Raw genomic sequence first — 13,960 nt, 5'->3', positions numbered from 1 at the left:
TATCGCAGGTACAAACAAGGTCCCAGATGCCGAGCAGCCCTGTACAGTAGCACTGCTATTCATCATTTAGTTCATTTGGACACCTCTGTTATCCATGTGTGAGCCGAGTCGTCATATGTGCTCAGCATGGACACCAAATCACGCACAGTGATACCAACGCACGCCCACACATACATGTGCTAATATTGATGCACAGCCAGGTGGTCGTCTCTGTTGTGTCTATTGAGCCCACGCCACATCTTCACATACTGCACGCTCTCTGTCATCTTACCACATCAAACACTGGAAACATATTTGACTTCATCTAAAAGTGTTCAAGTCGAAACACATTAAGACATAGAATTGATCAGATTTGGATTATGTGTTGAGAATTAGTTTTATTGTACCTATGCCACGAGACCAAGCACTGGTGTTGTGGCTCTCCACCCACTCATACACGCTGTGCGTGAGTACCCTAACTCACTTCATGACGGAGCGAAGAGTTTGACCATCTGGGCTCTCGCTGTAGAGCCGCTACTTTTTATACTTGCTCTTCCAGTGACACATCATCAGCAGGGTAAAACAAATGTGTCTCATGAGGGTGTAAACCGAGCTCGAGTTTTCTATTATTGGATAAATAATCAGAGGAAGTCGGCTGAGGTGGGTCGAACATCTAATAAGGATCCCTACTGGTACCACGAACGGTCAATTGGCAAGAAGCCCAGAGGTCATTCTCGGTCCCGCTGCAGGTCTAACTGGAGGAGGAAACAGAGATGTTTGTTCTTCTTTGCTCTCCGTTCTGCCGCAGCAACCACATTTAGTAGACAAGTGGGAAGGAAGATGGGTAGATTTTTTTATTGTATTTATCTTAACATGTTCCACCTTTCTTGTATTGCTCCATTGTCAGTCAGTGTAGTGGCTCGTGCTCACATCTCACAGCGGGAATGTCCCCAGTTCAATTCTGGGACCTTTATGGAGTCTGCAGGTTCACCTTGTGTCTGCATGGGTCTCCACCAAACTGTTCCCAAAGAAAAAGCCATGTTACATCAACTGACTTTTCTTCATTCCTGTGGTTGGGAATGTGCGTTTGTGATTGTCTGTTTGTCACTTCATGGTGAGGCGACCTGTCCAGGGTGTAAACCTTCCCTTTGCCCAATGTACCATAAAAGCGTGTGTGAAAAATGAACAGGATGTGTCTTAAGGCAATTCAGTGTATTTATTGTAACATTTTGAGCAATTACACGAAGCCATCAAATTTTCAATATTAAGCTGAAAATATCAGGAGTCCTAAGCTTCTTCCTAAACTTTTCCAGGATGTGCACCATGGCAACGGGACACAGGAGGCTTTCTACAACGACCCGAGCGTACTGTACATCTCCCTGCATCGTTACGATGATGGCAACTTTTTTCCTGGTAGTGGACACCCAAGTGAGGTATGTACCAAACAGTCCTCCGTGGCAGTGCTGTGTTTATCTGCTTTTGTTTGCGTTGTTATGGTGACATCTGGGTGTTTGTCTGCGTCCGCATGCACCTAGATTCCTGTGAACCCGGTCGCTTAATAACACCACATGAGAAAGTTCCTTTCTTCAACCAGTCTCCTTTTGTGTTGTAGTAGATTCAACATTTTGGATTTCGATGCAGCTATGTTTTTGATGCTAATTCGACAGGCTACACAGTTCATAAAAATACCACCCGTGTCTCATAAAAAATAAATATGCTGGCTTAGAAATCTTTGGCAATCGTGCGATTCCAGTGGGACTTTAGTTAGCTCAGAGCCTTGTGTTTAGCATTTACTTGTCAAAACAGGAAGAGTAATTATAAATCAAGCAATTATATGCATGATATGAAGTTTCAATTATAATTTGGATTTGATCACGAAGATGGGCTTTCATGTTGGCTGTCTGTATGCCACCAGTGAAAATAAGTGAGAATAATATATCTGTGCTATCCATTGACAACAAAGGCTTAGGTTTACCACATCTGTCCCGCTGCCGCTGTCACATTGTGATCAAACATTTTTTTGATACTTTTGGATTTTTTAACAACTTGTTACACTATAAGTGTCTATAAGGTTTAATCTGATGGCTTTTGAAATATATTTAAGAATTTTCTATTGTGGTTTTTAATCTGTTCAAAGCTGAACACAAATCTTTTATAAAGGGCTGCAGCAATCATCCCGATGTTCTCACTTTGGTTGACTGCATTCTTCGAATTACTATTTCAAAATGTCGCAAACTTGTTGAGTAACTGCCGTAAGTTTGCTTTTATACTTTCAGTTTACTGGAGAAACTTCAAGGCTCTGGATGTCAAAACTTCACAACAGGATGTGTGCATGCCGATGTTTGCGTACAGGAAATTGAGATGCCTATGAAATCTGCCTGTGGTCTCACCAGAAACCAAGTGTGATGACTATCCCCAGTCAGACGAACTGACCCCAACCCACGCTGGCATTCACCACCCATTCAGTCCCCCCGCATTCCCGCCGCTCATTCTCCCATCCTCCCCCACAATAATGAGGCTAAAATAGTCAATGTTTTCCCATAAAATCCCCTGACGAGGGACGGTACATAAAACGCTCTGCCGGCTTGGATGTGGCTTTTCCTTAAGTGGCCTCTCAACCTCTGTTGAGCAGTGTGGTAAACCTCTGGAGTCTCGCTGTCCCCCGTGTAGGTATATAACGCACCATGGGGTAGGTGTGTGATGTCATAGCCATAACAGAGAGTGCCGAGTACCTCACAGAAAAACCAGCGAAGGTCTAATCCAGTCCAGCATGTCTTGAGACATGAAAGGGAGAAAAAGGACGCAGAGTAGTGCAAAAGACTTGGAGCTACAGCACGACTTGTGTGCCTGTGTTCAAGTATGTGTGTATGCGAGCCCGCGTGCAAGTGCATGCGGGTACATTACCAGTTGGCAGAGGACAGGAGACCTCATGTGTTTTTCGTTTGCCCTGTGAACATCCCGTCCGCTGAGAGAAGAATGGAGACAGACGCTCTGCGATGCTCATCAGCATTCTTTCTCTTTCAAGCATCCTCTCACACCCATACGCACAAAGGAAATCGCCACACTTTTTTGCCAAGACCGTGTCAATCAACCTCCTCAATCTCCCCTCAAACTGACACATTGACTGATGGAGAAGGGCTTAGAGAACAGCTAAATGGCTGCTAGCAGAACTACAAAGAGAGACGCAGGAATCCTTCAACCCTCCTTTCCAAGACCCGGGCCTCATTTCACTCTCTGCCCCGAATATGCGAGGTCAAACTGAGCGTCGTTGAGGCTCAGCTTGGCATTTTACATTACACGCCAATCTTAATATTCCTTCAAAAAACATCCACTAAAATCATTTGCAACATCAGTATTGAGTAATATACCAGGGATGTATTATTTGATCAGACTTACAAATTTTCCATACACATAATTGTATAGTTATTCATGTTATGCACATTTCCTATATAAATACACACTGTGATAACTATTCATATGTTTCGTATGTCTTTTTCTTTGTTTGTGTAAATCGGTCTGCATTTGTCAAAATAAAAACGTTTCCCAGTACGGCAGTGCTATGAAATAACTCCAAATGATTTAAAAGGCCATTTGACAAATTGTATTGAAATTAAAATGGAGGGACCGGGGTGTTGAATTAACAGCCATCCGTCTTTCATTTAGGAATCATAATCACTCCCTGGTGTTGCTCTGAAGAGTCACTTTCCCTCAGTTGATGCAATGCAAAGCAATCCAAGAGCGGTGCAGATATGTGAACCTTTGACACAAATCTATCACCGTTTCTCAGCTTTCACTGGGATTCATTAACTTTGTTGACATGCACAAAACTGTTGTAGTCTCACTCTCACTCGCTCTACTTCTCTCTTTCTCTCGGTCTCCAGGTGGGAAAAGGTGCAGGCGAGGGCTTTAATGTGAATGTAGGATGGACGGGAGGTTTGAGCCCTCCAATGGGTGATGCAGAATACTTGGCCGCATTCAGGTAAAGAAGGAACACGTGCCGCCTGTATTTGCAACACACCATGCTACTTTTGGTTTCAACTGTTTAAAATGTAAGAGTTTACACTTATGCTCCGGCACGTTACTTGCAAATTAAATACACCAGCATGCGCAACAGAGTCACTCTGAAGCTTTGGTGCCATTGTAGCAAAAAAAAACAAAACCCGCCGACACCCCACCCTTAACATCACATTGCTGTTTGCCAGCGACATCGCCGCAACACATCAGATCACTTTATCGATGCACTGAAGTTCTGTCTGCAAGCTAAGTTAGAACACAATTGCATGCTGAATATTTAGCGTTAAATGTAAAGCACACTGATCTCCTGCTTCATGTCAGTGATCATATCAGCCAGCAAAAGTGAACACAGCAGCTGTGCAGGTGGCTCAGGAGTGAACGCCAGCCTCCTCTGCTATCCAGGTCCGTAGTACGCCAGCTGATCACTCGCAGGTCTGCCACACTGCTAAAACACTGGCTGTCAGTGTTACTAATATAAATCAGTGCGCTGCTGCCGTAACGGAGTCAATATAGCTTGTCTGAAATTAGATAACCATTAATAGGGCTTCTGAGTCGATAGCAGTAGTATCACATTAGCAATGACTCAATGTGGAGCTGAGTTGAAAAACCGCAATGTGTTACCCAGACACACCTTTGCTCTCGCCACACTTCTCATTTCACTCAGACCATTTTTTTTCCTGAATGAATATGGTTTGGTTCTGCACTCGACTGTAATGAACTCAGAATGTTTCTGTCAGCAACACTGGCTCGCCACCAGATGATTAAACAGTATGTGAGTTCTACGCAGTGCTGAATGCAGCAGACACAGTGGGTGGGCCCCTCGTCAAAGGAAAGATGCTAATGAGCTAACCCATACTGGTAAAAATCTGTAGACCCAATATGAAGACTCGGAAACACTAAGTCCAGTGTTTACTGGAGCCCTGCATGCTAATTAAGAAACAACTGGCCTTTTCCTGAGCAGGCGTCTGGTTCTGGTATTTTTTTCTCCTCTAGTTTAGGAAATGGCAAGTGTTTTCATGTGTAAAGCTTCCTCGGTTTAACCACAGTATAGTACTGTAAGGTATTGTATGGTGCATATAGAAATCAAAGCTGTGTGGAGGAGTGTCCTGGTGGTCCAGTGGTTTGAGGCTCATTCCACGTAGCTGTGATGTCTGGGATGCAAATCCAGGGAAAGACCTTTATCATATCCCACTATGGGGTAACCTACGTTCCTCTGGGAGAACATTACCAAAAACAAAAAAACAAAAAAAAACAACACACAAGATGCATTGTTTGAATAATGTTTCAGCCTGCTGTGTCTGTAGCCTGTGAATTGAGTGTTGCAAGTGAATGCATAACACACTATGAGACAAAAATTTTATGCATCGTGATTTTATGTTTATGCAATTAGGTATGCCTATCCTGGTGCCAGCTTGGTGATTTAATTTGAATACTTGATTCCGACTACAGGGTGTTCCAGACCCCGTGTGTTTCTCCTCAGCGTGGAACAGAAAACTAGTCATCGTGCGGTCTTCATTGATGTGTGTCTCTATTTTTTGGGTGTGTAGTAGTGGCAGGGGGAATATTGTTGTGGAGAGCAGCAGTGGGACTCAAGTACAATCAGGACGGGGCTCAGCTGCATTGAGGTTGAGTGTCATGACGCAGTGTGTGTACGTGTGGAGGATTACTAAAGTGGTCAGAATCTGAGGTCAGTCTAATCACCGGTAGCGACGCACACATGCAACTTCCAGTTTCAAAGGCAGAGCACGTATGTGCAGGTATTCCAGCTCGTGGGCTGCACCTACGTGAACGCACATATTTCCCTGTGCTTTCTAAATGGCTACTGAGGAGAGGAGAATACAGCGGAGGAGAGGAGAAGAAGAAGTGGGGGGTGCATTGTTAGGGAATCCAAAGGCGGTGTAATTAGGCCCAATGGATCCCAGATGGCTGGCTGTCAGTGACGTGAGAAGAGGGACGAGCTCCTAATAGGAACCAGACGCACACAAACGCCTTTGAACTGCCGCTGAGAGAGAGAGAGAGAGAGAGAGAGAGAGAGAGAGAGAGAGAGAGAGAAAGAGAGAGAATCAAACGCGGCATGGGCTGTACGTTCTTGCTAAATAACTGGCAGCGGGAGACAAGAGGAAGTAAGAAGGAGAGCGTAGAAGCAGGGAAAGTGGTCTCCTCTGAGCATGTGAGCGCCTCAGTCCAGATATGGCAAGGCTCTCGTTTTTATCTCTCTCTGTCTCAGTACCACCTGCCTAAAGTTGCGAATTTCTACTTTGATTTTTTTTGTTTTGTTTTGGGTTTTTTTCCATATACACGCAAGCAAGTTTTGCAGAGCGCCACAATGTCTTTGTTCAGCGGCGCTCTGCTTCACTTTTAAACAGTTGCACACATTCACACCTGGGAGGTGCTCCACCTTCCAGCGCTGGCTGCTCACCAGGAGTGGATCAAGAACACAGATCAAGCACTTGGAGCCTTGCCTTTGATAATTTCTCTTTTCATCATTTTCAAATAGCGGGAGATTACAATTTAGTATATGTTTGCAGTTAACAATCCAGAAAGAAGTCGCACATTGTATGAACGTTCCAGTGGAAAAACTGCCAGCTCAGCTTTATTTTCTTTACCATTCAGATCACTATAACTCTTTCTCAAGTTAAGTCATTTATACTTTCCACTCGGATCTGACGTTAATCCTTACTTCGTTTATTGTATTCACCATATTCATGTTGCCACAAACCACCTGTTGAAAACACAAACATCTTAAATGTGCCATATAAATCAAGCCGGGCCTCCAGAATGTATGAATGTGACATAATAAGCAGCATTTGGTTGACGGCACAGTGTTTCCTCTCCTCGTCTCCAGGGCTGTGGTGATGCCCATCGCCCACGAGTTCTCCCCTGACGTGGTGCTGGTGTCGGCCGGCTTCGATGCCGTTGAAGGACATGCACCATCACTGGGAGGCTACAAGGTCACCGCCAAGTGTAAGCGCCTATCACTTCCTCAGTCTCTTGTCACAGCCTCGCTCCAGACAAGGCCATTTTACATGTTCAAAGAACATTTTCACTAATTTCACTTTGTCTCAGAGGATTTAGAAATCAGTAAAGTCTGCAGTGTGAGAGTGGAATATGTACATGTGTGTTGCAAAATCTAACAACTAAGAGGATCAGTATGCCTGTGAATACAACCAGGGGTTATGGGTGGGCATTCATATTGACACAGTTTTAATGTACTTAGTTGGGTTGGGGTTGTTTGTTTTTTTGTTTTTTTTACCTGAGTCGTCATAAAACGATCACACTTCTTGTGCATTTACTTTCACGTACTTTCGCTCGTCTCAGAGATGTGTTACGCAAACGATTTCTCTGTTTTTGGTAAACGTGTCACAGTTCTGTGATTGACATCTAATTTATTGTTCGACTTCACATTTCACCTTTTCTTACAGTAAATATTTACCTGTCCTGCAGTTTTCTCCTGTGTGTGAAAGCAGAATGTCAACAGACTTTTGAGAGTGCTTGTGTTCATGGATACATCGCTGAATCATGTAGCTTAGTCATTCCTCAACAAACCTTTGTCAGGTGGACAAACACTGAGACCGCTAAACCGTCTCAATTAGAATTATTTTAAAAGAAACGTACTTTTTAATGAAATGAAAATTAACATGTCCACATGTTGTCTGTTACATATTTAGCGTTTTTCCGTAGTCAGTGTTCTGAAAGGCTTATCAAAGATAACAGTTACAGAATAATTGCAGAATGTGAAAAAAAGTTCATCAAATCAACATATTACATTTCCTCTAAAGTTTTTCTTTGTTTATATTAATGAAAAACCTTCTCATTACATCCTCGATGAATCTCGTACGTACAGGAAATTGTGAGCACTAACAATTAGAGGAAGTGACCACAGGTCCATTTGAAAGATGTGAAACCAGCTTGTAAACATTCACTGTAGCCCTTGAATTAAACGCCGGCTTTGGAAAGTGTGGAGAGCTTTCAGCAACCTTTATTCTCGGCCCTGTCCAATCAGTACCTGGCCCAGCTCCCCGGATGTGTTTATATTTGTGTGTCTGTTTGTGATCTGGCCAGGTTTCGGCTTCTTGACTCGTCAGTTGATGTCACTCGCTGGGGGTCGGGTGGTCCTGGCTCTGGAAGGAGGGCACGACCTCAAAGCCATCTGCGATGCCTCTGAAGCCTGCGTCAGCGCCTTGCTGGGCATGGAGGTGCGATAAGTGTTTGTGCATGCGCGTCTATTCTTGAACACGTGCATGTGCTCCACTCTGTTCTCTAAACACAGATTCTGCTCTGTGTCCCAGGTGGAGCCCCTGTCCCAGTCCGTGTTGGACCAGAAGCCCTGTGAAAATGCGGTACTTTCTCTGCAGAGAGTCGTCCAGGTTCACGGTGAGAACTCGACACAGTTTAACTGCAGTGACGCCGCTTTCAGGGGTCTTGCTGCATCTGTCTGAGTGTTGGAACGAGTCCTCGGTACATCTACAAAGAAACTCACCTCACATATTTATAGCTGTAGCTCCTACAGTTGCTGTCCTCTTAGTTTAAAGGACCTATAACTGACTTTATCGTCTATATTTTCTACTTTTAGTCGTGGTTGCTCCATTTTCCCTCTCTGAAGTTCATGTTTCAGATCCTAAATAAAGAATAGCCATACAAACCTTGACACTGTCACATTCACCTGCGATGGAAACGAATCACACGTAACAGATTTTCAATGATTCCCACAGTATACATGAAACAGTAGATTGTAGTGGTACAAATTCTCTAAGATGGTGAACGTACCTGCTCTAAACAGTATATTCAATTCAACCCTTTATCAGGCACAGTATTCTTATACTATTTGTGATAACAGCCTCAACACAATAGCGTTTGACTCTTGGTTTTATCAAAATATTTACTATACCCACATATAAGGAAATGTGGAAAAACTGAGCTTGAATCAGCACAGTAAACAGAAAACTACTGCAAGTGACATTTCCTTGAATATACACCTAATAATGTTTATAATTTTTTACAAGTATAGGTGTTACATTGCTGAAGAGAACAAATCGTATTATAGGACAGTAGTGCTCACTATTGTATCAGCAATATTTACAGTAAGTGATGAAATACTTTAGATTTTTTGCAGTTTTGCACCACTTTTTACTGTTAAAAGTGCATGTGGGGGTGTATGTTTTTACTTTGTTTGAAACCTTTGAAGTTTAGCTTTCATCTTCCTTAGAGATACAGTTAAAAACATGTTTTAGATAAATGAGATAGGATAATGTAGATAGATAGATAGATAGATAGATAGATAGATAGATAGATAGATAGATAGATAGATAGATAGATAGATAGATAGATAGATAGATAGATAGATAGATAGATAGATAGATAGATAGATAGATAGATAGATAGATAGATAGATAGATAGATAGATAGATAGATAGATAGATGCTTTAACTGTATAGCATTAATTAGAAAAAGTTTGAAAATAATGCCATCATATGCAAAAACAATAGATGCACTTCGAAAGTTAAATACTCATACCAGAGATTTACAAATAATTAGAAAATGTAAGAAACAGTACGAGAGCAGCCATAAAAGAAATCCTGGTCTAGTTTTTAATAGAAGGTGATTGATGGTTTGTTTAACTGTTGTGGTTCTGAATCAGCTGCTGAATGAACAAGCGGTGCTGGAAAAGTCAAACTCCAGTGATGTTGCCTGAGCGTGACGCAGCAATGAGTCTTAAAACCTGAAAAATCTGTGAGCATTTTTGCACATTGGTTTTCTCATCCTTAAGGTTATTAGTTTTTTTAAGGTGGGGGGGGGGCGTTCAAGTATGCTATAAGCTCCAAGTGTAACACAGCATTAACTTTACATTTGTTTCTAATAACATGATACACACCAGCACATCGCCCACTCGTTTTACAAGCTCTTTATTTGTTTCAGGAATTGGTGAGGATGTAGATGTGCATGGGGTGTGGGAGGTGTTACGTCATCCTTACAACTTCTTTGTGTTTATACTTGGACGCCAGCGAGTTGAGATTTCCTGATTGTTGCTTTCAGTTGTTTTATCGCTTACATTTTTTTTTTTTTTACACTCAGTTTGTTTTCTTGGCGTTTATGGTGCTTATATTCTGGCTGGAAAAGTTATAAAGATTACCATTCAAAAAAAAAAAAAGGTTCATGAAAAAGTGAATCCATCCACTGTACCTTATACCTTAACTTATCTATCGATGCGAATCCCCCCCAAAAAAGTGCATAATAAGTTCAAATTATGGATCTGAAATTAAACTGTCTGCCCCTACTGTTATTGTGTTTTATTTCATTTTATATCAAATGTTTTAGATATTACATATTTGTCAGCTAAAGAAGACTTTTGATGTCTCTCCTCGAGTCATCCTCACATTTTTCCTCTCCACAAGTGACCTCCTGTCCTCCCTCATCCCTCCTGCTCCCTGACCACCTCTCCTCCTTTACATCCCTGTCTCCCATCCGTCCCTGCAGCCGTCCCACACACACACACACACACACACGCACACACACGCACACACACGCACACACACACACACGCACACACACACACACACACGCTCGCACGCACACACACACATAGCCGCCCTGGCTCCAATTATCTTCAAACACTTCTCTGGCACACGACCTTCGCAACATCCCCTCCTGATTGCACACAAATGTTATCCCAACCAAATTAGATTAATTAAAAATATTTGAATAGCCACAAGAATGTTAAGCCCATCATTTATGCCCGGGGTGAAATGTGCGTGAGTTGCGTGCGCGGCCAGAACGCACGGGCCAGTGGATGAGCGCCATCTCACACACTGACTGATGGTTTTCTTCTGCGTGACGCAGGACCGCAGGCCAACAGATTGAATTTGAGTTTACATTTGTGAAATTATCAACAAGGATATTCAGACCATGGGCTGTTTATGTCACAGTCTTTGCTTATATTTGGATCAAACAGCTACAAACGGAGGATCAAACACCGAGTGGTGCTTTTTAATAATGCAGCCGCTTCCCCTCGAGGGGAAGCATCCAGGATGGAAACAGCACCGGCGAGTTGAGTCATTAATCTTTCTCTCCTGTTTCCTCTCTCCTCTTTTATTTTCCATCCCTCCGCACGCTGCAGGTGAATACTGGCAGAGTGTGAAGGGTTCAGGAGCCACTGTGGGTCTGTCCTACCTGCAGGCACAGAGACGCAGGCTGAGGCGAGACTCGGACAGCGAGGCCGTCAGCGCCATCGCCTCGCTGTCCATGGGATCGCTCAAATCTGACAGGTCAGGGGAGCACGTCGTATTCATGTAGAATCAGCGTGTGATTTTGTGAAGAGGTGTTTTTATTTCTTAGCCTCCATGAAAGGAGAATCATAAACAAAAAAAACAAAGGAAAACACTTGAGCGTCTGTATTAAAACCTTGCTTTTTCTTTCATTTATCAAGGAAACAACCTGATGAAGTGACGGAGAAACGTGAATCTCACTGAACAGCGGCTCTTTTCACAGACACACACACACACACACACACACACACACCCTTTCACACGCGACGCTACGCATTCGGATGATCACTGGACGCACAGAACCTCCACCTGTGCGACTGCTGGCTGCAGTCGGACCATCTGGGCCGCCTCACACGTCCACATCCAACAGGCCTGAACTGGCCGTCACTCGCTGCAGCCGGCGAAAGCCTTTTAAGAAATATTTGTCAATGAAAGGTTAGCTCGCTCTCGTAGCATTGGGAGAGACATGACGTAGCACGGACGCGGACTTGACGGAGCGCAGCTCTGCGGCTTTAACCCATGACTTTGTGAACGAATCGTCCAAGACCACTCAGACCGCTGCGACCTTGAAGGGGGAAAGGTCAGCTTGGCTCACCAGAGCGGGCGGCGCAGGTGAGAGGAGAGCAGCGCTGAAGTCATGTGACGGAGATCCAATCGAAGGAACAGATGACGGCGGCTCTGCTCGACGGAGGAGACGTATGTTGACAATCAAACATCTTGTTTGTTCATATTTTTAAAGCGCATTTGAATATTCATTTGTTTGACCTTGAGCACACATTTTTGTGGATGTCAGCATGAGATTTTTTATTTTTTTTAAATCCTTTAATCCCGAGTGAAGCTACAATGAAGTCTGAGATCCATATGTTTCTTATTGTTTTATATGTCCACATATTTTCTTAAATCTTTCTTTCTTTCTTGGCCTGTGAGGAGAGCACATGCAGCAAGCATTTGTATTTTTTTTTTTTTTAAATTTGGGGGGGGGGGGGGGGGGGTTTGCTTCAGTTATTGTTATCGCTCCCCGACAGATTAAAGAAGACACGTCAGTCTTTGAAGATCTTGAATACGTAGACATACTGTAGATTGTATCCGTGGCATTAGTCACAATAAAGAGCTAATACCTCGAGTCACTGAGGCATCAACGGCAGGGCCAAAGCAAAGTTGTCCAAAGATTTCCTGATGTGCAGGAACTTCCCATGATGCCTCGGTGCAGTGTGACCACTCAGTAATGATTGTATACGAGACACATTTTGACATTGTGGGTGGTGACTCGCATCCAAAGAAAAGGATTTTTTTGTTGTTTTTTTTGTTTTTTTTTACGACAATCACACACGATGTGCACTTACACTGCCCTCAGAAAGGAGGGTCAGGACGACGTGGGTCTCAAAATCTGAACTTTGATGTTGTTAAGTGGACCAGAGTTTCTACCTGTGGACGAGCATTCCTGCTGTTTTGATCGATATTGTTGTTGTTTTTGTTATTCCTTTTAATGAGGACAATCTGATGTGTGTTTCGTACATCACCCACACAGCGCCGCTTTGTTTACTGTGAGCTCCGGGGATGTTTTGCTCCCCGGACCAAGCCGTGGCGCTTTCGCCGTGAGGATGGAGCAATAATACTGAGATAGTTGAATATCCACACAGTGCAATTGGACACAGGTTAAGCGCAACCAGAGCTTATGAGAACAATGTGCTGTCCCTGGACTGGCATGGCCTGAAGAACTTCAAAGACTTTGAAGAGTTTGTGAATGTTTCTTTTCTCTGTCCAAACAGTCGAAAAGCACTGAAAGCACAGAACAGAGATATAAACAAATTCATTTGACATGACTTCTATTTATATTTTGGGATTCTGTGTCTTTGAACTGCTTTTTGCATGTCTAACCCAATTATGACGGTGCTAATACAGTATGTGTGTTTTTTGGGAGTTTTTCTGTTTCTTTTCTTTAAGGTGTGTTGCGTACATGCAACTCAAACCATGTTGAATATTTGTTATTGTGATTTTTTTTTTTTTAAGAATAATGTGAAAGCACATGACAGTGGAGCGGTTTGAGCGGCCGAAAGAGGAGCTTTAAACATTCACGACATATCTCGTGTCTTAACCTTGTTGTCTTAATTCATGCAAAAGATTTATTTTTGTATTTGATCCAAAACAAAAGTTAACCTGTGAATAACGTAGAGACCAAATTATTGTTAGAACTATCAAAGCTGACCAACCTGTGTGAAGGTAGCCTTAAAAAAAACAAAAAAAAAACTGACGCTTAATTAAAGCAGAGGAAGTCTGGTTTGATCAGAACTGACTTTTTGTACAGTGTATATATTTCCTTTGTTTTTTCCAGTCTGAATTTTATGACTTTTCTACTTCTTGTTTCCCCCCCAAAATATCCTTAATAAAGGTAAATGATCAGCACTCGACTCAGAGCACTCAATTATTTTTCACGTTTCTTTAACGTTCATGTGCATCTCAAAATTTTGGAATGTGAATGGAAAGTGTGTTGTTTTGTTAGTTATTGACACACAGTGTAAGAACTACAAACACCTCTATGGTACAAACACCTCGAATAGATTAAAAAAAAAAGGGGAAAGACATGTGATCGTACGAAATATTCTAACATGTTGGAAAACTGTATTTTGGTTTTGTATTAGTTATATGCTAAATTTATTTAATCAAATACGGATTGGATTATTTCAGTTTTTTATGGAATGTATTTG

The 13,960-nt window shown here is 42.7% G+C and overlaps 1 protein-coding gene across 2 annotated transcripts in view; it reads left to right on the top strand.

Moving 5' to 3' along the window:
• Positions 1–13,649, top strand: part of LOC308129087 (histone deacetylase 7-like) — a 41,690-nt gene extending 28,041 nt beyond the window's left edge. For both annotated transcript variants that reach the window (XM_080494860.1, XM_080494861.1), the window contains exons 19-25: positions 1,293–1,412; positions 3,861–3,958; positions 6,839–6,957; positions 8,056–8,189; positions 8,283–8,367; positions 11,108–11,255; positions 11,417–13,649. In XM_080494860.1, coding sequence (XP_080350986.1) covers positions 1,293–1,412; positions 3,861–3,958; positions 6,839–6,957; positions 8,056–8,189; positions 8,283–8,367; positions 11,108–11,255; positions 11,417–11,459 — 747 coding nt within the window. In that variant the 3' untranslated portion in view covers positions 11,460–13,649. The remainder of the gene's footprint in view (positions 1–1,292; positions 1,413–3,860; positions 3,959–6,838; positions 6,958–8,055; positions 8,190–8,282; positions 8,368–11,107; positions 11,256–11,416) is intronic.
• The last annotated feature ends 311 nt before the right edge of the window (positions 13,650–13,960 follow it).

This window comes from Blennius ocellaris, assembly GCF_963422515.1.
Source record: "Blennius ocellaris genome assembly, chromosome: 4".
NCBI classification, from domain to species: domain Eukaryota; kingdom Metazoa; phylum Chordata; class Actinopteri; order Blenniiformes; family Blenniidae; genus Blennius; species Blennius ocellaris.
Note: the sequence above shows the minus strand (reverse complement) of the source record. Positions and strands in the feature narration are given on the sequence as shown.